General features: G+C 45.8%; 1 protein-coding gene across 2 annotated transcripts in view; it reads right to left on the reverse strand.

The window, feature by feature from the left end:
- Positions 1-24,164, reverse strand: part of SLC44A4 (solute carrier family 44 member 4) — a 316,116-nt gene that overhangs the window by 96,759 nt on the left and 195,193 nt on the right. For both annotated transcript variants that reach the window (XM_069237189.1, XM_069237190.1), the window contains exons 2-3: positions 21,831-21,879; positions 451-524 (exon numbers count right to left, since the gene is read on the reverse strand). In XM_069237189.1, the coding sequence (XP_069093290.1) occupies positions 451-524; positions 21,831-21,879 (123 nt within the window). The remainder of the gene's footprint in view (positions 1-450; positions 525-21,830; positions 21,880-24,164) is intronic.

The following is a 24,164-nucleotide window of genomic DNA, read 5'->3' on the forward strand; positions in this document are numbered from 1 at the left end:
TTCTCTAAATCTCTGGCCTATATGCCTCAAAGCTATTTTTGCAAACCAAAGCAATAGCTAATGATTCCAGCAAGCAATTGTGTCTCACATACCCACCACTAATGATCACATCTATGTCAACAATGTGCCACAAAGAAACTGGATTGAATGCATGGAATGAACATGTAAAACTAACTCCAATAACTAACAAACTGACCACTACCTTTGGGCTCCCAGGTAGAATACTAAGAACCATGAAGCGCTTTGGTGCCTCATGAAGGGTAGTAAGCGCTATGTAAATAAAATTTAAACAATTTAAACATGTGAATACCAGGTTTGTCAGGCTGTTGATGTGTATAGACATCTGGGACTGCATGAGAGGGTACTCTGAATTTTAGATAATTCAAAAGGTTCCTAAGGTCTAGGTAAAGCTCTAGACCCACACACTAAGGGAAAAGGCAGAAAACTTACCCACAATTCCCACCACAATATATCCGGCGATGAAGGCCATGAACAGGACACAACAGATGATGTCCGTGCAGCTCCTGTTAAAGACACAAGATAAGCATCATTCTCCATGAGTAATGCTGATGCAAGGCATTTCATGTCCCAGTGTATGGCCTATATTGGATCTCACTTCCTGTTCTGCATGAATGCCTTGGATGCATGGTTCTGGGCCGTGTTTCAGCATCAAGGAACATATGACTCACCTGTAGCTCTGTATCCATGAACCCTGTGGTATAAGCAGGTTACTATTATTTAGGGCAGAGGTTCCTAATCTGTGGTCCGCAACCCCCATGGGTCCATGACAGATTCCCAGGAAGGCACTTCTCCAGCTGGGGCTTTTGACAAAAACACATGCGTGTTTTTATATTTATTACTTCCTTTGTACAGCAGTTTTAAAAGCACTGCAAAGTTCCTTGTACACTCAGCAGCTTTGGAACAAAAATAAAAGCTTCAAGGTAACTCTGGTGATTAATGTACCTGCTGGAGAGAGATCGGAATTTTGTCTAATGGCAGTTTTGACTCATCTAAGGTAGCGCAGATGGTTAATATACTTGCTACAAAGAATGTGTATCATGCAAAGAACATCATTTTATGTGCATAGCACAGTGTGTTACTGCTTTTGTCACAGAGATTATTTTGTTATTGTGCAGTTCATAAATTACAATCATAATCTAGCAAGGTGAGCAATGAACTCCCATTAAAGAGCTGCATGCAAACTGTATGGCTCAAATTAGAAACGTAGTTTTTTTTCACAGTCTTTCATTTTCCTTATGCTGCTAAAAAAAGGTTTGCCTGCGTAGAAATGCATTCTTATCATTAAAGTCAACGCTAACCACCATGTTATGCTCTGAATCCTGAGTTTGTGCTTCTCCAGAACAAGCACCCTTAGCAAATGCCTCCTGTATGGATGATGTGAATCCTACACCTTGTGGTCCCCTATAAAGTGCTCCGACATCCTACACTGCTATGAGAGGTGCTATAAAACAAATGAATTACTTGTGACAGAGAGGTTATGAAGGGAAGAGGTGCCGTTGTGGTTTTACTTCCTTTCCCCACCACATATGTATGTGAAAAAGCTTTCTCAGATCTTATGTACCTAAAAAATAAACACAGAAATCACTTGGGAAATGTTGAATCTGACCTGAGGATTCAGCTTTCCTGAATAGAACTAAACATTGAAAAGTTAGTCACCGAGATGCAGCCTTCTCAGTAAAAGTTTTCGATTTTTGTATATTTTTCAACATAAAATAAGTACATCTTTAGTAATTCGAGTATTTATTTGGTGTGACCGTGTTTGAGTATTTTTTGAAAATTACTGTTTTAATGTTTGAAATTTAAATCTTACAAATAGCTTGGGGGTCCCTGGCTTTCAGTAATGATTCTGTGGGGGTCCTCAGGAGTCAAAAGGTTGGGAACCGCTGATTTAGGGTGAGAGCCACAGTGAAAGGTAAGTAGGGTATTTAATTTCTTCCCTTTTACAGTATTTACATGAGCTTGGTGCACCAATGTTTTTCAAGACAAGGGAAGCATCTTCTCGTCTGTTCACAGGATGATTTCTTAGTCGCAGAGCCATATGAGGGACACGGGATGTGAAGGCTGGTACTGCAGTCTGGGAGTTTGCTGTGACCTGCTGAATCCTCGTGGCTGGAGGATTTATAGCTGCAAGAAAGCAACTTGTTCGTACCTGGTAACATGTTGGGCTCCAGGCCCTCCTCAGTGACTCTGCGCTACACGTCATGGAAGTGTGTACCTGCGGAGGTCCTGCACATCTACTCTGCTAAACTGAGGTATGGAGGCACACGCACAATGTTTACTATCAGGTGCAGATCTACTGCTTCTTCCTTTCAATCCCCCCCCCCTGCCCATCTCTGCGAATCTCACAGGGCCCCCTTGACCCATTACTTTGACTGACAAAACTTTGAATCCCAGTGAGGGATGCAGTTTTTGAAAAACTAGAGACTTGACAATAGTTACTACAGGTAGTCTACATTATTGTTAAATATATCTTTTAATAGCTGGGTAGAAGAGAGCTCTTAGTTGAAAAGTAGAATGAAACTGCAGCACATAGTGGTCTTTTGACTTCCCACAATAGTACACTCTACATAGAAGGTAAGTGCAGGGGGGGGGTGCAGCCACAGCAAGTGAGGACAAAACTAGAATTCAGTATAAGGGGAAAAAAAGCAGCAAAAGGCCAAAAAAATAGAAAAAAAACATTCTAGTAACCTGGGCAGTAGAGAGCCATATAAAACAAGAGCAGGCGAAGACAATACGTATATTGATGGCTCCCATCTTTTAGCTTTACCAATGCTCATTATCTTTGTTAGTGGTTTTTTTTATGAAGGCAGGACAGCATTGTCCAAAAGCCAATATGTTTACTTGTAAAAGCTCAAATAACACCATAAACACTGAAGGGAACTACTTATTGTAAGGATGTGTACATTGTGCAAGAGCAGAACGTCATCACTCAGTCAGATAAACCAATGGCTGAAGTGGAATCACCCTGCGCTCCGTGCTGTGGTGGGCAGAAGCAAATAATAATGACAGTAAAGTAGACCAATGGATGAAAAGGGCTTGCTTAAAGCCAATGTAAGTTGGTAAAATATATCTTTAATTAAAAACAAAACGTGTGGGATAACGCCAGACCTAAAAGGAAATTATAGAATAACTATGGCTGCACCTTGCCGTTTTTCGTTGTTTTTTTTTTTACCAGTCCGGCCTGTATCTTTAGATCCAGACTGGTAAAAATATTAGGAAAAGCAGTGGAAGCTGGTATTCTTTTCTCTTCTGAGACACAAAACCTGAAACTGGGAACACATGAAGAAATCACTTAGAAATACTTGTGAGCTATCCAAATCATTTCTAAATGCTAAGGAGAGCAACTATAAGGATAATTCGAATTTTACAAAAGATTTGTGAGGATTGCACACAATTTGTTTTTGATCTTCTACCTCTTGGCCCTGCCAGCGTAGCAAAATCTAAACGGATGGCCGATATTTTTCTCGCAAAAGGTGGCCACCCTAGTGTAACTAAATAACTAAATAACAGGCACCTATGGGACAGCACATTTTAATTTTGCCACGAGGTTAAAAGGAAAAAACACCTTATTGATAAAATATATATTTAATAAACAACGTAAAAAGTAAACATAGGAAGCAGGTCACTAAGGAAATAAGCAGATTTTGGACAGAATATATAATGCCTGTCAGAATAAGCGGTCATGTTACTTATTGCAAAATGCTACGTGCAACTTTCCCAATCCGAAGTACTTTCAAATACTGGTGGAATTCTACATATGAGATACTAGGCCATAAGTGAACGGCTGTGAGTTTAATTACAGTATTGGTTAACTCACACATTACAGTAGTAGGAGCAGAGAAGAGATGAATTTAAATAAGCACATCGGTGAATTCACGTGAAACTTTTTAGAACAACCTTGCGTTAATAGAATAAGCCACTAGAGAGCGCTACCCAGTTAAAAACACAGAGTGGCCCTAGAGCAGTGTAAAGTTTTACCAGGCTCGAACTACGAACAACTTGAAAAGAATCATACGAGTATATTGTAATTGTAATTTTATTTCTACAGCGCTTACTACTCCTGACGGAGTGGTCGAAGCGCTTTTCGGCGAGTAATCAAATTATAAATGTTTACATACATTGGGATTTGAGTATGGTGGTTATGTAGGAAAGAGCCAACTTTTGAGTAGTCTAATGAAGATAAGCTAGTTATCTGTGGACCTTATATTTGGGGGTAAAGAATTCCATAGTTTGGCCACTTGAAGAGAGAACGATGCACCACATATTGTCTTTTTCTTGCGTGGTGGGGTTTTGAGGCGAGGTGCTAATCTTGAGCAGAGGTTCCTTTGTTGAATGTATTTGGTGATTTTACTCCTGATTGTTGGAGATGGCTCTTCTAAGAAGTTTTCCCTGAATTTCTTTGCTTTTCCCTCCTGGTCTTTTGCGGACTCTCTTTGTGTGGCCTTAGGATTCTGGGCACTTTCCCACTGTACTGCAGTGAGAAAGTGCACATGCCCTGCCTATGCATGCTAGGAGGGGGTGCTTACGTGATTGGTTCAGGTGATGTACCCTGGAGGTCCCTTTAAAAAAGGTACACCACATACCCGGGGCGTTTACAGCCCTGGCTACTAGTGCGACGTTGCACTGAGTGTGCCACCCACTAGAATAGCCTGTGAAGCATGCAGCAAGCCTGCCAATGCAGGCCTGTGGAGGGCACAGTTGCGCTTGGGCTGGCACTGGAGCGTGGGGCAAGTGGTAGACGGGAGGCTGGGCAGCTACACATGGGTGTCCCATGCCTGGTAGGGAAGAATCCTCACATGGGTTCTCCCTTCTTAGGGGGGTCAGCTCTTCCCATAGGTTTTTGCTGATTCCCTATCTGGTGGCCTTAGGGCCTTGGACCCTTTCCCCCTGTCAATACAGTGTAGAAGTGGGCACACCTTCCTTCATATCAGGAACTGGCACTGGCCAGTGTATGTGCACATGCCCACTGGCACGCCAAACATGTACTGGGCCTTTCATGGCAGGCCTGGGGTGCGCATTTGCAGCTATGGCATGTTTGAATATGTATCCAGTCTGTCATGACAGACCTGGGTGTGAGCATTAGCACCAAAGGTGCTTTAAACCTGTATTCTGTCATAGCAGGACTGCGCTCTAGCACCTATGGGGTCTTAAATATATATCCAGTCTGTCATAGCTGGCCTGAGTGTGCACGCTAGCACCTGTGGTGCTTTAAACATGTACCTCGCCTGACTTAGCAGGCCTGTGTGCGCACGTGCACCTTTGGTGCTTTTAAACACGTGTCCAGCCTGCCAATGCAGGCTTGCAAGTGTACAATGGCACGTATGCCCAGAACGTGAAGAATACCCACGTGTGTTTTCACTGCATAGAAGAGATGCTCGTCCAATAGGTTAACATTGAAGAAGTGTTACAATCACTCCTAGCTGCAGCAGTGGATTGCAGCAGGGCAGCCTCATATTGTTTACTATCATTGGATTAGTCCCGACAAAGCCCTTTCCATGGTAACGGTGGTTTTGGCAATAATCATAGAGAAATGCCACTCCTAGAAAGTGGAAATTTCTCTGCCCTAAAACGCTTTGTGCACCTTTTAATTAGACTCAAGTCCACACTGGGGGATGGAGGAGCACATCTGTGAATTCCCTAGCGACAGCTATAAAACTTGGGCACACAACTGAAATGAAGTCCTCTGCCATTTAAAGGCCTGGTTGGATATATTGGAGGGAGAGGTTCTGACACTTGGCCACTTGACACCAGATCATGGCCCCACTAAAGGTTAAGGTGTGCATTCCACAGCCCCATGGCAGACAGCACTGACATTTTTGGGACACATCTCTGATGCAAAGGGGAGCCCTCTGAACCTCCTCCACCTTAAAATTCAAGCTACAGTATAACTAGTAGTGACCCTCTGCAGCACAGTAGAGATACACTTGCAGGACTGTAGTGTACACTGCCAGAAGAATCTGTTGTGCACAAGGAGTAATTACTGCCCTGGGCAGGGACTGCGCATCCTTCCTGTATCATGGCTAGCCTGGACAAACTGGTTGCTGCTGTGTGGCACTCAAAGTGTGCTCTTCAAGGGCTTGTTAGCTTGCCCCCTGATCTCTCGTGGAGGTCTCAGGGACACCAAAGTCCTACCGCAAGGGATCTACACCTTCTAACCTCGTCATCTGGACAAAGGTGCCCTCTTAAGTGCCTACATTATCTGCTGGACATCATCTGGCAGAAGTGCTGCGGGCATGGAACTAAGTATTGTGCCTGGAGACTGGATCTGCCTGGTGCAGTACCTTCAAAGTACTACTCACATTTAAGGAGTGTGGCCCTTCATCGTGGGGCCATGACAATCGTAAGCGTCTGGTTGGTAGTGAATGGATTCACCAGTTGTGGGACCCCGTGTGGCCCGTCTTTGTCGAGCGTGCCGCTTTTCTCTCATGCGACACTTAACTGCAATCTCATTGTGTGCGGTGTCCGATTCACTGGTTGCAATCCTCGGAGGTGGGGTTGTACCCGGAGCAGTGTCACATTCTACCCTGTGTGGCACCACTGAACTTGCGTGTGTGTGTGTCCGGAATTGTTCAGTGCAACACAAGTCATTGTGCACCAGACATTGTGTCTCATCCCAGGGAAGTGCAGATTTGGTAACTCTTAATGTACAACTAGGACTGTCCAGGGCACCTCAAGTCATTTTGCCCCAGACATTGTGCCTTCTACCAGAGAGGCGCAGATTTGGCAACTATCTGTATATTGGAGCACCTGGCTGGGCGCCAATGTGAACAGCATGTGTCCCAAAGTGACCCTCCCCGTGCTTGGCAGACCAGGACCTACGCAGGAAAGGCACGGTGTGGTGAACCCTGAATTAACTCCCCAAGTGATGGCCAGATCTCCATTTGTCGACTATTGCCTGATCAGTCGTTATCCCTTTGCTTGCCCCGGGATCCTGAATAAGTGTATTTGCAGCCGCGAGTGACCTAGTATCCGGGGAAAGGGTGCTATCATCTCCAGCTTGTAAGGGGGCGGTGTAGTAGGAACAGGTTGGAGGGTTGAGGAAGGTTTGGACCCAAGGGGGAGTCTGCAAGGGCAGTGACAACTATCCTTCTGGATATCAGTGCACCGCATTAGGGTGCTTGGAATTTCAAAACAGTTGGGCCTAGTACTGCTAGTGATATTTCCAAATGTGATTTATTCTCAGATTTTGATGATGTTCATGTTGTGCTGAATACAAACTTTATTTACATACACCTCGTGTGAAGTCTCTTTTGTGACACCCAGTGTATTTGTTGTGTTGTAGTGCTGTACCACTGCTTTACACATTGCCCCTGTGATAAACCTGACTTCTCTGTGCCAAGCTACCCAAGGGTATACACAGGTTATACAGAGAGTGTAATCATCCATCCCTGGCTGGAGTGGTAGGTTCTTCCGGGCTAGGGCCTCGTCTCAGCCAACCAGAACATGCCGCCTCCAACACTGATGAAAGCGGTCCTGTTCCATGTATTGCTTTATGGGTGATACAAAGCTGCTTAAAGGTGATTTTCTGGCAACCAATGTAGGGCCCTCAAGGCAGGGGAGATGTGGGCTTGTGGCTTTACATGTAGGAGTAGCCTGGCAGCAGAGTTCTGAATCCATTGTAGTCTTTTCATAGTAGATAGAGATGATCCATTGTAGAGGCCATTGGCGTAATCTAGTTGAGACACTACAAGAAAGATAGTAGCCGGGACCTTGTGTGGAAATCCCAGGTGAGGGGAAAATGTGTTGCATATTTTTCCTGGTAATGAAGCTTGATCTTGATAATTTGCCACTTGGGCATTCATTGTCAAATTGGAGTCCATTGTAATTCCAGGGTATCTTACTTCTTTAGATACTTTAGGAGGTGGTCCCACATCGCCAGGCCAGGCGCAGAGTGGGTCATACTTTTTCCAATGTGAGTATGTCTATTTTGGAAGCATTCAGTTTGAGATGGCTCCAAGCCATCCACTGATCAATGGCTCTGAGTAACTAAAGATTTGTGAGTTTTCAATGTCTTTGTGGCATTCCAGTTTAAGGAGTATGTGTGTGACAGCTGCATAGTTGTAGCATATGAGCTGATACTCATTAATCATTGCTGGTAATGGCTTCATGTTTATGTTGAAAAGCATAGCTAAGATGATTGAGCCTTGCTTTTATGAATTACAGTTTGGATGAGAAAGGTGGAGTATTGATGACATTTGTTCTGTTTTGAAGGTCGGATGTGATCCAGTCGAGAGCAGTTCCCTCTATGCCAGCTTCGTAGAGTGTTTGTATTAGGGTGTCATGGTTGACTGTATCAAAGGCAGCTGAGAGGTCCAAGAGAAGTAGTGCAGCAACTCCATTGCGATCTACTGTGTTTTTAAGGTCATCCCAGGTGGTAACGAGGGCAGATTCTGTGCCTCTTCCTGGGTGGAATCCAGTATGGTAGTCTGAAAATATGGAGTTATCTTCAATGACTTGTGACATCTGGGTGAATGCTGCTCTTTCTATCCATTTGCCCAGGAAAGGTCCAATTGTAATTGGTCTGTAGTTGTTGGGCTCATGCAGGTCCAGGTTTTGTTTCTTTAATAATGGGTGTATGTGAGCCTTTTTGAGTTACTCTGGAAAGATTCCTGTAGTTAAAGAATTATTGATGATTCTTCTGACCGATGTGGCAGCAGAGGTAGATAAAAGAATGTTCTTGACAATGTGTGGTGGACAAGGGTCAGAAGGGCAGAGGGAAGGCCTGCTTTCTTTGACCACATCCATAAATTCACTTTGTGATATTTTTTCGAAGGAATGCTGAGGTTGGGTTGGTCTACTGTTGAAGGGGATATTTGGAAATAGGTTGGTGCTTGTGGTTTTCCTTAGTTTTAAATAGAAGTTCAATGTGTCTGATTTGGTATTGTAATCATTTGCCAGTTTGTCTGTGAATTCTTGAGTAATGGGATAAGTTCCTTCCATGCATTTAGGTTTACAAAATTCGGTGAGAATTTTTTTTAATTATTTATTTTCAAATTTAGCAATTTGCATTCTGTCTGAATAGTACCTTTTATAGCTTCTTTGATTGTTGATTTGTATATTCTGTTAGGTTTGCATGGGTGAAGTTTGTCTTGATTGCTGTTTGTTTTGGTGCCAGGTTCGTTGCAGCTTTCTGATTTGTTGTTTTATCTTTTTTAGTTCTATATTTCTCCAAGGTGCGTGTTTTCTTTTGTCCGGTTTTGTTGTTCTTAGTGGTTTTAGGATATCAAAAGCTTCCTGTAGCCACTCAAATATTTTGAATGGAATTTATTCTGTCTAGATCTGTGTTGGCCATTAGTTGTGTTTCTAAATATTCAAAACTGAGATTGTTCCATGGTCGATAGGTGGATGCATGTAAAGGGGTCTTGGGTGTGGTGATTTGTAGTGTTTATGTGTAAAAGCTCCCAACTGGTGGTCTGACCATGTGACTGGAGTAATCCTTTGAAAGGTAACTAGTTCTGGGTATGCAAAAATGACAACTAGGATGTGTCCAGTGATGTGTGTGGGATTTTGTACGATCTGATGTAGGATCAGTGTGACCAGATCAGCGATTATAGTTTTTGGATGTGGCATATTGGGTTTGTCAAACCAAATGTTTAAGTCCCAAAGAATGTACAGGTTGGAGTATAGTGTTATAAGGTTTGAAACTATACCTAGAATCGTGTCTGGGAATGTTGCATTGCAAGGTGGTGTTCTGTAAAGGAGGAGGAAGTTACAGGAGGAAGTTGGTGTAGAGTTGCATCTGGTGAAGAGGGCCTCACAACCTTGTATGGTAATGGCACCGGTTTTGCAGAGAGTTATTATTGTTTGCTTGTATATAAAAGCTAGTCCACTTCCTCTTTTGAATATACAATTTTGTGTGATAGTTTAATTGCCCGGAGGAATGGCTTCATGCAACACTGGAGACTTGTCATCTCAAAGCCATGATTCTGTTAGGAAGAGTAAGTCAGGTTGTGTGTCAGTGATTAGGTCGTAGATGTGGTGCTTGTTTTTAGAGAGCGATCAAGCATTTATTAGTAGGCAATACAGAGATTGTGTTTTGGGGGTGATGTGACTCAGTTTTGCAGAGGAATGACCAGTATATCTTGAACCTGTAGCAAGTGTGTCATTAGTGCTGGTATGAACTTATGAGGGTTGCAATAGTGTTGGTTTTCTATATTGTGTTCCTCATCCAGCAGGCTTAGTAGGCATTTTGTTGGGTCTGCATGTGTTGGTGGTGGAGATGGTAGTCGAGAGTGAGATGGTGAGTTGTGTTGTTTTTCTAGAGTAGCCTTGTTATGTAACAGACATGGGGATGTGAAGTTATGAAGAGTGGCATGTTGTTTATTTTGTTTGAGTTTGTTTAGGGTGGAAGGAATATGGGTTAGGGGTGGTGGTGGAGCATGTGAGGCATATTCTAAGGGTCTAAATTGTGCAATGGATAAGAAGCAGGTGAATGAGAGTGGTTGTGTGGGTGAAGATAGGAAATGTGGGAGTAAAGATGGATTAGGATGTGTGTTATTTGTGCAGTCATAAGCGAGGGAGTGGGTGTAGGTTTCTAATTAGAGACAGAAAGTATTATGCAAGTGAGTGTGATTTTGAAGTGCTGGTGTGTGTCTTGTTTTGTTTTTGTGGAGTAGTGAGAGGACATATTGATGTAGTGGGTTTCAGAGGAGGCAATGTAAACTATATCAAGGGCTAGATGTATCAAGGGCAAAGCAAGCTGTTACGTGACATTTACAATGCATGTGTGCAGTGCTTAATTTGAGCTGGGGTTGCCAGTAGGTCCCACCAGCACTTATTTTTTTGGGGGGCAAGGGAGGGTTTGGTACCATTTTCCACACAAAATATTTCCAGAGAGCAACAGAAAGAAAAACACACAAATCAGAAAGACGGACAAAGACAGAAAAATATTACAAAAGGGAAAACACAGGTACATGCACGAGTAAGATAAAAGTGCAGGGAGTGTCTGGTAGTGAACTAAAGAGGCAGCGGGTGGTGCGAGGTGGATTATAGACTAACAGCATTGGTATTTTGCATGCTGACGTTTAATTGTACCAGCTGCAGACTTCTGAGCAGGATCTTCAGACACCAGCATTCTTTCTTTTACAAATTAAGTACTGGATGCATGGGAAGACCTACTATTCACCCATGTACCATCTTTTCAGCACAGAGTAATGCAAGGCAGTGACTTGTGTTACTCCAGATTTACTATGCCATGCAGAGCCACGCATAGAGGGTGTTATATGAGTGCGGAGCAGGTCTTCCTACGCATCCACCCATGTATTTTGGCGCATTCCCTCATTTACTAACATTAGTAACCCTAGGAATGCGTGAAAATGCTACGCCTTCCCAGGAGAGGCACAACGAGAAGAAATATATTTATTTGTTCTCACTTTTCCTTTTACTAAGCCAGCACACTTAGAAAGAGAAAAAAGCCTCTAAGGATTGTTTATGCAAAGGAAGGTGTCCCTTGCCACTTGTACGAAATCAAAGAAGGAGAAGGAGGTTGCGTGCCTGGGTCTGACCTCCTTATAGCCGATGTAACACTTCAAAAAAGTCCCAGCCAAAGGAACTACCACAGGATGGACAAGGAAAAAAGATTTTCCCATTAGAAAAACCCTCACCCACCAGTGTTACCCTTTGGTGGCATGCTTCATCATTGGGTTTCTTCCCATTCCGCTACGGAGTGGGGCGTGCTACGACAAACTGGATACGTAGGAGCACTGATGTAGTCTCGTCAGTATGAATTACAAGAGGGATAGGAGTGGTGGGGTCTTGGGTGAGTCAAAAATACCTCCTTCCTAGTGGTTCCAATGATTTAATAGACCCCTTTTTTGAAATGTCCCTTCCCATACAACAATCCTGGATGTAACGCAGGCCACCCTTGCACCACGGTGCAAGAGAGCCTGCATTGGCGCTTGACAGCCACACGAGCACCAGCACAGAGAGAGAGCAGCAATGCACCATATGTTACTAAATATGGTACATTCCTGTCCTCTCCATTTGACACAGCGCTGTGTTGTGCTGTGTCAAATCTTGACAAATGTGGCTCCAAGATTTTTCTACTTAAGTTGATGCTGCAACATACCATTATGACACTACAGGAATTATATCAGACCATATTCTGATGGTTCAGTATAAAGCCTGGGTGCATAGAATAAAGAATCTAAATACTATTAAAAAAAACTCTGGCTAAATGCAAAAATATGGGTGCATGGCTGCACTTGGCAAAGAGCTACGAAGGATCCACTGAGCGGTGTTCAAATAATGGGTATAAAAACGTAACAGCAGCCCACAAACATTTAGCAATACCAAAGCATGATCCCTAGGCTCGCCTCTTTCAGTAAGGTGATATTTACGTCTGCTGGTGGGGCACAACTGCTCTGGCTGTATGGGTAATTGGGTGAGTAACTCAAAGAGACTGCAGTGCCTCAGTATTCCCAAACAGCGTGGCACAGCACTCCTTCTGTTCAGCAAGGAACCTGAAGCAGCCATGATGAAAACAATGCTGATGATGAAACATTTTCAGGGCTTGTGCATCATTGTGTGGTTTACATTTACTGATGAGGAACCTCTGTGTATGTTTTATGGATGTGGAAGACACATATGTCTGCTGTTGGGAATGATCATCTTTTGTGTAATATTAGCCCAGATATTTGCCATTACTGTTTTTGTTTGTTCCCCTTCAAACATGATAAAATCTGTATACTCATGATTGGCATATTTTACTTACCTATAAGTCCGTAGCATCTGGTACCAAGCTGAAACCAGGGCCTGTAGTTTAAATGTCACAAGGAGGCTGCAGCACTCACTGTGCCATTCACTTTAATGATTGTGTACACATGACTGCAGGCCTGTCCGCAGCAGCCTATATGTGCAGGTTTAACTGCAAATTTGAGCTGTCAAAATAACTACTTTTGACGGTCCTAAACCTTCCTAAACCTTACTAAACGTAAACAATCCTTTCCCAAATTTAGAAGCCATACCTAAGTAGGCCTTATTGCCCCTAAGGAATGGTGCGTGGTATTTAAAAGTAGGACATGTAAAAATATAATCTTAAACCTGGTCCTACAGTAACTAATCCCTCAAAGTTATTTTCACTGAAGCAAGCCTAGATGCTCAACTGGAAAACACTGGAATGCAATATGAAATGCTAATACTATATCATAGGAAAAGGACTAGGTGGAATATAATTAAACAACTACTTTAACAGCTGTTACAAATTCAAGTCAATTGCGATGTTGATTTTTTTCTAAATGTTACAGAAGAACGAGTTACTTACCTTCGGTAACGACTTTTCTGGTGGATACATTAGCTACCTGTGGATTCCTCACCTAATGAATACCCCCATGGCGCCAGCATTCGACGGAAATCTTCTTACTAGTCTCTGCACGTCGACGAGGACGTCACTCTAGCCTACGCGACGCCGTGTGACGTCATACAGGCAATAAGAGGTCCTCGACGACGTGCGGACGTCAGTACCAATCATTTTTTACGTGCATGAGAACAACCAGGCATTGCAATGAAAGAGCAAGGCAACATCCCATTACATTGTAAAAATACACAACATTGCATGAATAACTGTAAATCTTTTATATATATATATAACTCTCTCTTTTTAAAAATATATATACACATCAAGTATATACACAACGATATATACATATATACATATATATAAATATAATATATACAACATCTATTGCACCCTCAAAGACCAAGAGCAGCGTACTCAAGGATTACTTGGTAAGACCAGAAAGGCAACGGGGAGGCGGGTGGGACCGTGAGGAATCCACAGGTAGCTAATGTATCCACCAGAAAAGTCGTTACCGAAGGTAAGTAACTCGTTCTTCTGATGGATACAACTACCTGTGGATTCCTCACCTAATGAATAGAGTCCCAAAGCAGTACCACGCCCGGCGGTGGGTGCCTAAATGGTCAAACCAAGAAATCCTGCAGCACTGACCGTGCAAAATGGCCGTCCCTTCTAACCTCAGAATCCAAACAGTAATGTTTTGCAAAAGTGTGAAGGGACGACCAAGTTGCGGCCTTGCAGATGTCGACCACAGGAACACCTCTGGCCAAGGCCGAAGTGGCCGACTTAGCTCTGGTGGAATGAGCTCTAATGCCCTCAGGAGGATCCTTCTTTGCCAAAGAGTAACAGATTTTAATGCAAAGAACAACCCACCTGGATAGTGTTCTCTTGTGGACTGCCTTTCCTCTCCTCTTGCCCACGTATCCAATAAACAGCTGATCCTCCAGCCTGAAGTCCTTTGTTCTATCAATAAAGAAGCTCAACGCTCTCTTTGGGTCCAGACGGTGCAGTCTTTCTTCCTCTTTGGAAGGATGAGGCGGAGGATAGAACGTGGACAAAGTAATTGCCTGAGCCAAATGGAAGGGTGAAACAACCTTCGGGAGGAAAGCAGCCTTGGTCCTCAACACCACCTTATCCCCATAAAAAGTTGTATAAGGGGGCTTTACTGATAAGGCCTGCAACTCACTCACTCTCCTTGCTGATGTTATAGCTATCAGGAAGACTGTTTTTAAAACCAAATACCTTAAGGGGCAAGAATGCATAGGTTCAAAAGGGGACCCCATAAGGAAAGTCAGGACAAAGGACAAATCCCATTGCGGCATAACGAATGGCTTTGGAGGATATTTATTTAGAAGACCTTTCAAGAATCTGATAACAATAGGGGATTTAAATAAAGATGGTTGGTCTGGAAGACATATGAAGGCTGACAAGGCCGATAAATAACCCTTAATGGTAGCCACTGCACAACCTTTCTGCGCTAGAGACAGAGCAAAAGACAAAACGTCCGATAGATGAGCATGCAAAGGATCAATCTGCCTCTCTCCACACCACGCAACAAATTTAGACCATCTATTAGCGTAGATAGATTTAGTGGAGTGTCGCCTGGCCGCTAATATAACATCCACTACCTCAGGTGGGAGAGAGAAGGAACTCAGGTTGCCCCGTTCAATCTCCAGGCATGTAGGTGCAGACTCTGGAGGTTGGGGTGTAGAACCTGCCCCTGCGACTGCGAGAGAAGGTCTGCCCTGAAAGGGAGACGGAGCGGAGGGCACATTGAGAGTTGGAGAAGGTCGGAGTACCATACCCTCCTTGGCCAATCCGGAGCTATTAGGATGACTAGAGCCCGGTCCTGGCGAATCTTCCTCAATACTCGAGGAATCAAGGGTATGGGAGGAAACGCGTAAAGCAACTGGCCGCACCAGGTTATTTGAAACGCGTCCCCCAACGCTCCCTGCATCGGATACTGGAGGCTGCAGAATAACGGACAATGCGCGTTCTCTCGAGTGGCAAACAGATCTACCCGAGGAAACCCCCACCTCTGGAAGATTAAACGGACTTGATCTGGATGGAGACGCCACTCGTGGTCTGCCGAGAAATGGCGACTGAGACTGTCCGCGCGCACGTTCAAGACTCCGGCCAGATGGTTTGCTATCAAGCAAATCTGATGGTCCTTTGCCCAGGACCATAGTCGAAGAGCTTCTCTGCAGAGAAGGTACGACCCCACTCCTCCCTGCTTGTTTATGTACCACATCGTGGTAGTATTGTCCGTTAGGACCTGTACCGACTGACCACGAAAGGAAGGGAGGAAGGCCTTGAGAGCCAGACGTACAGCCCGTAACTCTAACAGATTGATGTGAAACATCTGTTCCTCTGGAGACCAAAGACCTTTGATCTCCAGATCCCCCAGATGAGCTCCCCACCCTGGAGTGGAAGCATCCGTTATGACTGTGGCCACTGGTGGCGACTGCTGGAACGGCTTTCCTTGTGAAAGATTGTTGCTTGCAATCCACCACTTCAAATCCACAGCAGCATCTCTGGAGATCTTGATAGTACCCTCTAGATCCCCTTTGTGTTGAGACCACTGCCTTCGGAGGCACCACTGAAGAGCCCTCATGTGCCAGCGAGCATGCGTGACCAACAGAATGCAGGAGGCAAACAGACCGAGCAGACGAAGGACCTTGAGGACTGGAACTACCGCTCCATTTCAAAACATTGGAACCAAATCCTGAATATCTTGAATCCGCTGAGGCGGAGGAAAGGCCCGACCCAATGTTGTATCCAGTACTGCCCCTATGAACAGGAGGCGCTGAGAGGGCTCTAGGTGAGATTTGGGCTCGTTCACCGAAAAACCCAGGTCGAACAACAACTGGGTTGTTGACTGCAGATGATGCGACACAAGCTCCGGGGACTTGGCTTTGATCAACCAGTCGTCCAAGTAAGGGAATACTGCTATCCCCTTCCTTCTGAGTTCTGCCGCAACCACCGACATCACCTTCGTGAAGACTCGAGGTGCTGAAGTAAGACCAAACGGAAGGACCGCAAACTGATAGTGCTGCGATCCCACCACAAACCGGAGATACTTCCTGTGTGACTTGAGTATCGGGATATGAAAGTAAGCATCATGCAAGTCGACAGACACCATCCAGTCTTCCTTGTTCAACGCCAAAAGCACCTGTGCTAGGGTCAGCATGTTGAACTTTTCCTGCTTGAGGAAATTCAAGATCCTCAGGTCCAGAATTGGTCTCAAACGACCATCCTTCTTGGGAATCAGGAAATACCTTGAGTAACATCCTCAACCCCTTTCCTGCTCTGGGACCAACTCCACCGCGCCCTTTGAAAGGAGGACTTGTACCTCCTGTTCTAGCAACAGGAGGTGTTCTTCTGAACAATAAGAAGGGCGGGGCGGGATGAGGGGCGGGAACTCCCGAAAGGGAAGGGTGTAGCCTTTTCCCACAATACTGAAAACCCAAGTGTCCGTTGTAACAGTCTTCCATTTGGTGAGAAAATGCTGTAATCTTCCCCCTACAGGAGAGGAGTGAGTGGGAAATGGTGGAAGCCTAAGGCTGCTTCCCCTGCTGCACCCCGCCAGAGGATGAGGAAGAGGCAGAGTGCTGCTGAGAGGCTCCTCTGGTGCGGACCCTACCTCTCCCCCTAAAAGATCTATAGGGATGGGAAGAGGCAGGTTGCTGATATCTTCCCCGAAAGGAAGAGGAGGAAGAGCCACGCCCAAATCCACGAAACCTCCTGAAAAATCTGGAAGAGGCCGTGGAAGAAGGAGCTTGGAGCCCTAACGACTTAGCCGTGGCCCTGCTTTCCTTAAAACGTTCCAAGGCCGAATCAGCCTTGGCTCCAAACAGTTTGTCCCCATCAAACGGGAGATCCAACAATGTGGACTGTACATCCGCAGAAAAGCCCGAGTTACGGAGCCAGGCCTGTCTCCTTGCCACCACAGTTGTGCCCATTGCTCTGGCTACCGAGTCGGTGGTATCCAGTCCCGTCTGGATAATCTGGGTCGCAGCAGCCTGGGCATTTGAAACAAGATCCAAAAGACCCTGGGGAAGCTCTGTAAATGATGAGGAAATGTCATCCATCAGAGCATGAATATACCTCCCCAGGATACAGGTTGCATTGGTGGCTTTTAACGCCAGACTGCAGGACGAAAAAATCTTCTTGGACTGCGCCTCTAGTTTCTTTGAATCTCTGTCCCCAGGCACCGTCGGGAAAGAACCAGGCGCTGACTTGGATGAACAGGAGGCCTGCACCACCAAGCTCTCCGGCGTAGGGTGCCTAGATAGAAAACCAGGGTCAGTCGGAGCCGCCCGATACCTCCTGGCCACGGCTCTGTGAACTGCTGGGGAAGATGCCGGCCTCTTACACACCTCTAACACCGGATCCAGCAGAGCGTCATTAAATGGCAAAAGAGGCTCCGCCGCAGCTGAGGCCGGATGTAGCACCTCTGTTAAAAGGTTGTTTAGCCTCCACCACCGGCAAAGGCAGATCCAAAAAACTAGCTGCCTTCCGTACCACTGCATGAAAGGAAGCAGCCTCCTCAGTATATTCTCCCGGGGACGAAAGATCCCACTCAGGGGAAGTGTCCAGCCCACTGGCCGACTCCAGACCACGCAGCCCATCACCCGAGTCCTCTAGCTCTCCTTCCTCCAGGGCTCGTTGGTACTCCTGCTCCTCTAATACACGGAGAGCACGTCTCCTCGAATGAAGTCGTTGTTCAATACGCGGAGTCGACAATGCCTCCGCCGAAGTCGAAGATCGGCGCCGATCTTCAGAAGCCACCGACGCCGCGTCCGGCGCCACAGGTAACTTCGGCGCCGACGAAAGAGCAGCTGAAGCAGATGGACCCACCGGAGTCACAGGCCGAAATCCCGACGTCGACGGGATGGAAATCCCCGGGGCCAATCCTTCTGAAGCCACCGGAGCGGCCACCGGCGCCGACACTGGCGCCGAGCCCACGTTCCCAAAAGGGAGAAAGGGCATAAAGGGTGCCGGCTGAAGAGGCGCAGGATCACCCAAAGAAAAGGCCAAAGGCCCAGCCGGAGCACCCCCTGGAGCCATCTGTTGGAAGATGGCATACATCGCATTCAAGAATGCGGAACTATCGGCTCCAGGGGTGGGAAAAGCCGGATACTGAGGTGCCTGTCTCGGAGGCGACCCCGACGCCGGCCTCGGCGTCTGCGCCGGAGAAAACACCTGAGGCTCCAATACCTCAATCACCGACGCCTGTCCAGGTGAAGTTGGAGACGCCGGAGAGGGCAACGGCGTCGAAGGATGCGGCGTAACCGTGGGACTGATCTCCCATGTCCTTCGGCGCCGATCCGAAGACCTGGAACGAGTCTCCTTCGAATGACGCCGAGATTCTCTACGGCGCCGGGAGTCTCGATGACGCCGATGTCTTGGAGAAGAAGACTTCTTGTGATGCTTCTCCTTCGATTTTGCCATAAACAGCTTCGCCTCACGTTCCTTGAGGGCCTTTGGATTCATGTGCTGGCATGAATCACAAGTCGAGACGTCGTGGTCGGAGCTCAAACACCAAAGGCAATTGGAATGAGGATCCGTCACCGACATCTTGCCTCCACACTCACGACAAGGCTTAAATCCAGACTTTCTCTGCGACATTATTACCACAGCGAAAGACTACGCAGCAAAAATACACTGTAACCACAAAAGTAACAGTTGCTCCCTCGAAGATAACCGTTTCGAATGCACGGAAAAAAGGGAACTGACGTCCGCACGTCGTCGAGGACCTCTTATTGCCTGTATGACGTCAGACGGCGTCGCGTGGGCTAGAGTGACGTCCTCGTCGACGTGCAGAGACTAGTAAGAAGATTTCCGTCGAATGCTGGCGCCATGGGGGTATTCATTAGGTGAGGAATCCACAGGTAGTTGTATCCATCAGAAAAGTAATTTTAATAATGTTACCTTTGCCCTTCCTGAAGTCCCTGGAAGCTAAATCTGCCTTTTGCTCTCCAACTGCTGCCAGATAGTAATTAGTGTTTGAATAGGTGTGAATGAGGTGTGAACTTGCTCCCAGGAGCACACAATAAGATGACCTGAATGGGCAGAGATGAGCCACCGGAACCTGACAGATTATGTAGGAAGGGGCTGGGGGGTGCTTTTTGACATTAAAGTGTCAAGTCCTTCTTGAATATCACATCTTGCTTGACAAGTCTGCTGGAGTTTTTCATATGACACTTGGGTCGCACTTTAAAGAGGCCTCTGCTGTCAAAAGCAAATGTTAAATGACATTTTGCAGGGCTCTTCTTTTGTCCCCCCCAACCCCCAGCCACTCTGGCCCTAATCAGAGCACCTCTGTGATATTACAGTGTCACAGCCTGTTTGAAAGTTCTGCTGGGTTTGCATGTAACATTATGGGTGCACTTCAAAAGGTGAAGGCCAGCGGCCAAAACTATTTTTGTGTAACCACTGTCTGGTTGCTGGAAATCCCTTCTTTGTTCTACCAGGCTTCAGTCTCTAGGTTTATTGGCTGCTTCAAAGTGAAGTGTGGTGATAGAAGTGGGAAGACACTAGAATTATCATAGTACAATCCCCACACACAAACCCTAACTCTAGAAGTCCATGTTTAGCATAGCTGAACACTTTCAACATCTTGAAATTGCCAAAAGTGGGTAGGGTTGGCCTGGGAGCCTTTACCGTATTGGCTAACGAATCCGCAGGAGTCATTCCCACTCACTAGTTAATGCCAGGCATAAATGTTGCACTCCCAGACTTGTGGAAGAACATAAGAGGACGGAACATGCTTCAGACTTCCAAAGAGCCTGGAAGACTGGTCCTGCTCTCTTTCTTGTACCCAGGACAAAGAAGTGGACTTCAAGGGTCATAAGACGGACCTCCTGTTAAAGCTAACGGGGCACAATTAAAAGGTAAGACATTTTTCCCTGCAACTGTCCAGTGGCAACTGGACCTAGACTAGACACTTCTATTCACCTCTGCCTGCCACTATGTGAGTCTTTGAGTGCCTCCCCTGAGGCCCTGAGGATGCTTCAGAAGTGTATGCCTGTGGAATATTGAGAATTAAAGAGCCAGAGTCAGGGGGTTAAATCTTTAACAATGGCTAACCTGGTTGGTGTATCCAACTCCTGCTCCATCGCTGTCAGCGTCAAATTACACCTAGGTCCTGTTCTAAAGCATCCATGGACTATCATTGGCACTGTGTGCCGCTTGACATTATTTCTACTACTCAAAAGTTTCAAAATTCATATCCCTGGTTCCCCTTCTTGGATTTTTACCATTTTGGTGTCATTTTGCTTTATTAAATGTTACTCTATTTTCTCATTCATTTGGGGATTTTTATTGTTGTGCATTTCTACTTTATTACAGTTTTAAAATACTTTACAAATTGCTCCACGTTACACCCGTCTGCTCTGTGCCGCAGCTACCAGGGAGTTGAGCTCAGGTTTATTTAGTGGCTCACCCTGACAAGGATTGTGGTTATTACCAGAACTCAACTAATAACTTAATTTCTTACATATGCCATCCATATAACCTAGAAAACAATCTCCATTCTGTGGTGCTGATGGATATATCGATAACCAATAACCATTTTGACTGCTTGTGCACTTGCCGTACTGAAGCTGTATCACCCACTCCTTGTTTGCATGGCATGTGATCGTAACATTGTTCAGACTGGGCACCTGACCCATCTTACCACACACTCACAGTCATGCAAATCTCTACTTCGATATTTAGTGTCCGGAGCTCACCAGGCAAACGAAGTCATGACTCTCCTCCACACGGGGTTACAGAGTGCTTCCATCTAACAAGTGCCACGTGCAGCTCCCCGCCACCTAGGATCACATAAAACTACCCTCCACCCAGGGCAACACAGGACTCCCCTCATCTCAGACCCTGTGGAGCTCCTCTAGCCAGGGCCATGTAGGACTCCCCTCCACCCAGGGCCCGGAGAGCTACCCTACACCCAGGATCAGATGAAACTACCCTCCACCCAGGGCAACACAGGACTCCCCTCATCTCAGACCCTGTAGAGCTCTTCTACCCAAGGCCATGTAGGACTCCCCTCCACCCAGGGCCCGGAGAGCTACCCTACACCCAGGATCAGATGAAACTACCCTCCACCCAGGGCAACACAGGACTCCCCTCATCTCAGACCCTGTAGAGCTCCTCTAGCCAGGGCCATGTAGGACTCCCCTCCACCCAGGGCCCGGAGAGCTACCCTACACCCAGGATCACATAAAACTACCCTCCACCCAGGGCAACACAGGACTCCCCTCATCTCAGACCCTGTGGAGCTCCTCTAGCCAGGGCCATGTAGGACTCCCCTCCACCCAGGGCCCAGAGAGCTACCCTACACCCAGGGTCACATGAAACTACCCTCCACCCAGGGCAACACAGGACTCCCCTCATCTCAGACCCTGTAGAGCTCTTCTACCCAGGGCCATGTAGGAGTCCCCTCCACCCAAGGCCCGGAGATCTACCCTACACCCAGGGTCACATGAGCAATAGATGAAACCATGCCACTCACCTTTTTTTGATTGGTCCCCTGAAGCTGGGGTCATATTTCGCCGGCTCTCCTGCAGACAGATGGAAAATCAGTCACTTGTTAAGTCTCATAAAAGAGGAAGTCAACATGGAAAAAACAATGAGAATTGATAACAGCAATCATGCCCGCCCATTCCCCAGACTTCTCTCAACCCTCCAACATTCTGTGATCTCCAGCTTTACTTAGATTCTCATCTGTACTGGTTTAAGGTTTTTGTCCAAGGTCTGCCAGCCCATTGTCTCGCCTTCTATACTGAAAGCTTACAATGGTCTCCAACTCAGTCCTTGCTTCTTCAATAGTATGATTTCCCTACATGTCCCAGGCTTTCTCTCTCTCTCTCGCTCTCTCTCAAGTGAGAGAGAGGCAGATCATCATAGACTGTAACTTTCTGATGTCCTTCTGATTGCCTGGGGGCTTGGATTCCCCCACTGATGAATCCCAGATGTCAGAGTGTGTGGAACTGCTGCTTTCACCCAGAGTTACTTGGGGTTCTGCCAGCTTTTAACACTGCTTTGAGTCCTTTCCTTCATTGATTACTTATTGCCTGTCTGCCCATATATTCCCTCTCTGCCTTTTGACTAGGTTTGTGCTACAGAAATACCACATGCATACACACAAACATATACACATACCCGCCCCCGTCACCCCACTGCTTACAACAAGTGGTACCAACCAATTCCTCTCTCCTAGGATTAACATGTTTGTTCATAGAACAGTTAAGTGCCAGCGCATACATTCCAGGAACATTTTTAGAGCCACCACTTCCATATGAGAGCATCAAAGAAAGGAAAGACCGGTTACACCACCTGGCTGCAGGGATCGGAGGGGGGTGAGAAATTCTTTCAATCCGAATCTCAACAACATAAGTCCAAATGCAAAAGAGACATAGGTCGACTTAGACAAGATCTGAAGGGCATGACGTGCCCACACTTTTGTAATTTGACAAACACAGTTCCCCTACTTTATGTTAAAAGGCAACCGTTCCAGAAGGGTTGGGTCCAAAATTTGAGGTGCCTCAGCTGAAGAGAAAAAGAGGAGTTCTCTGGGGCTGTGACCTGTGGGAGGGACAGACAGCTGAACAAGAAACAAAATGTTTTGCCTGGGTGTCTGCGGACTGAAAGAAATGTGAATATGCCAGTTTGGTTAATCTGCAAATGGAAAGGGTACTTGGGGGCTTTAATTGATGGAGTCACTTGAAGAGTAAACTTGTTGAGAAGTACAATACGGTGACCTGATAGGCGGTGGAGTGGGTGCTTTAAAGGACAGTTAGAAACAATGTTTGAATTATGTACCGTCTGTATACTACTAAGATCTATATTTTGGAAGCATTTTTTTTATCTTAAACCTAAATCTTTTAGGGCACCTTACGACAGCCTATCTTATGCTGTGAGTAATGCTGTACAAAGTCACAGTGCTTTCTGTCACCCGCTGGGTCCTTGTAACACTAAAAACTCATAAGTCCCTGTCCCTTACTGCACCAACCAGAATTAAGTTCTGTGGCTCTCTGGTGATACACAGATATCTGCAGTGATCACAATAACTAATAGTGGTTTCACAATGAAAAATAGTGCATCTCTAGTTTACTTCTAATTCGTTTTCATTTCAGATGTGTTATTTTACTGCCTTTACCTGAAGGTGAAAGGTCAACAAAATTGTTAAGAATATTTTGTTCTTTTTTGCCTGACCTTTGATCCTGCCCCCACTCTCTCTGACCCCACCCAATTTGACCCAGGATCACAGTTCCTGTATTTTTAATGCACTTCGACCAATGCAAAAAGATCAGAGCCCCTACATTCCTACTCAGGACTCTGATAGCTCCCTGTCACTAAAGTACAACAGACAATAGTGGATTCTGACAGGCTGACCAGTCCCTGACCCGGAGAAATTCTGACCCTTAGTGGGATGGAAGCATGCTGAGCACTGTGGTGACCAATGCTGAAGTCTGTAGCACCCTCAGGAACTGGGTAGCTGGTACACCGTTGTGAGAAAGTCACCCTGATTTTTTCTGACTGATACTGGTGGTAACTGACTGACTGTGCCCTGGACTCTGCTAAGATATATGGTACTTAGGTATAATTACAATGGGCAATGACGGATCCCTGTAAGTCCCTAGTATATAATAAGGCAAGGGGGATTCAAATTACCTATAAGTCCCTAGTATATAATAGGGCAGGGAGGTTTATAGGTCCAGTAGATGTCCTGCACTGTAGTGTGCACTGCTGTGTTGCCTGCTGTCACTTTTAAAGGCAGCCCTGCTTTGCAGACTGTCTTTAAAAGTAAAATATAAGCAAATTCGACTTTGGAATTAAAGGTACT

Source organism: Pleurodeles waltl, chromosome 6 (genome assembly GCF_031143425.1).
Source record: "Pleurodeles waltl isolate 20211129_DDA chromosome 6, aPleWal1.hap1.20221129, whole genome shotgun sequence".
NCBI lineage: Eukaryota > Metazoa > Chordata > Amphibia > Caudata > Salamandridae > Pleurodeles > Pleurodeles waltl.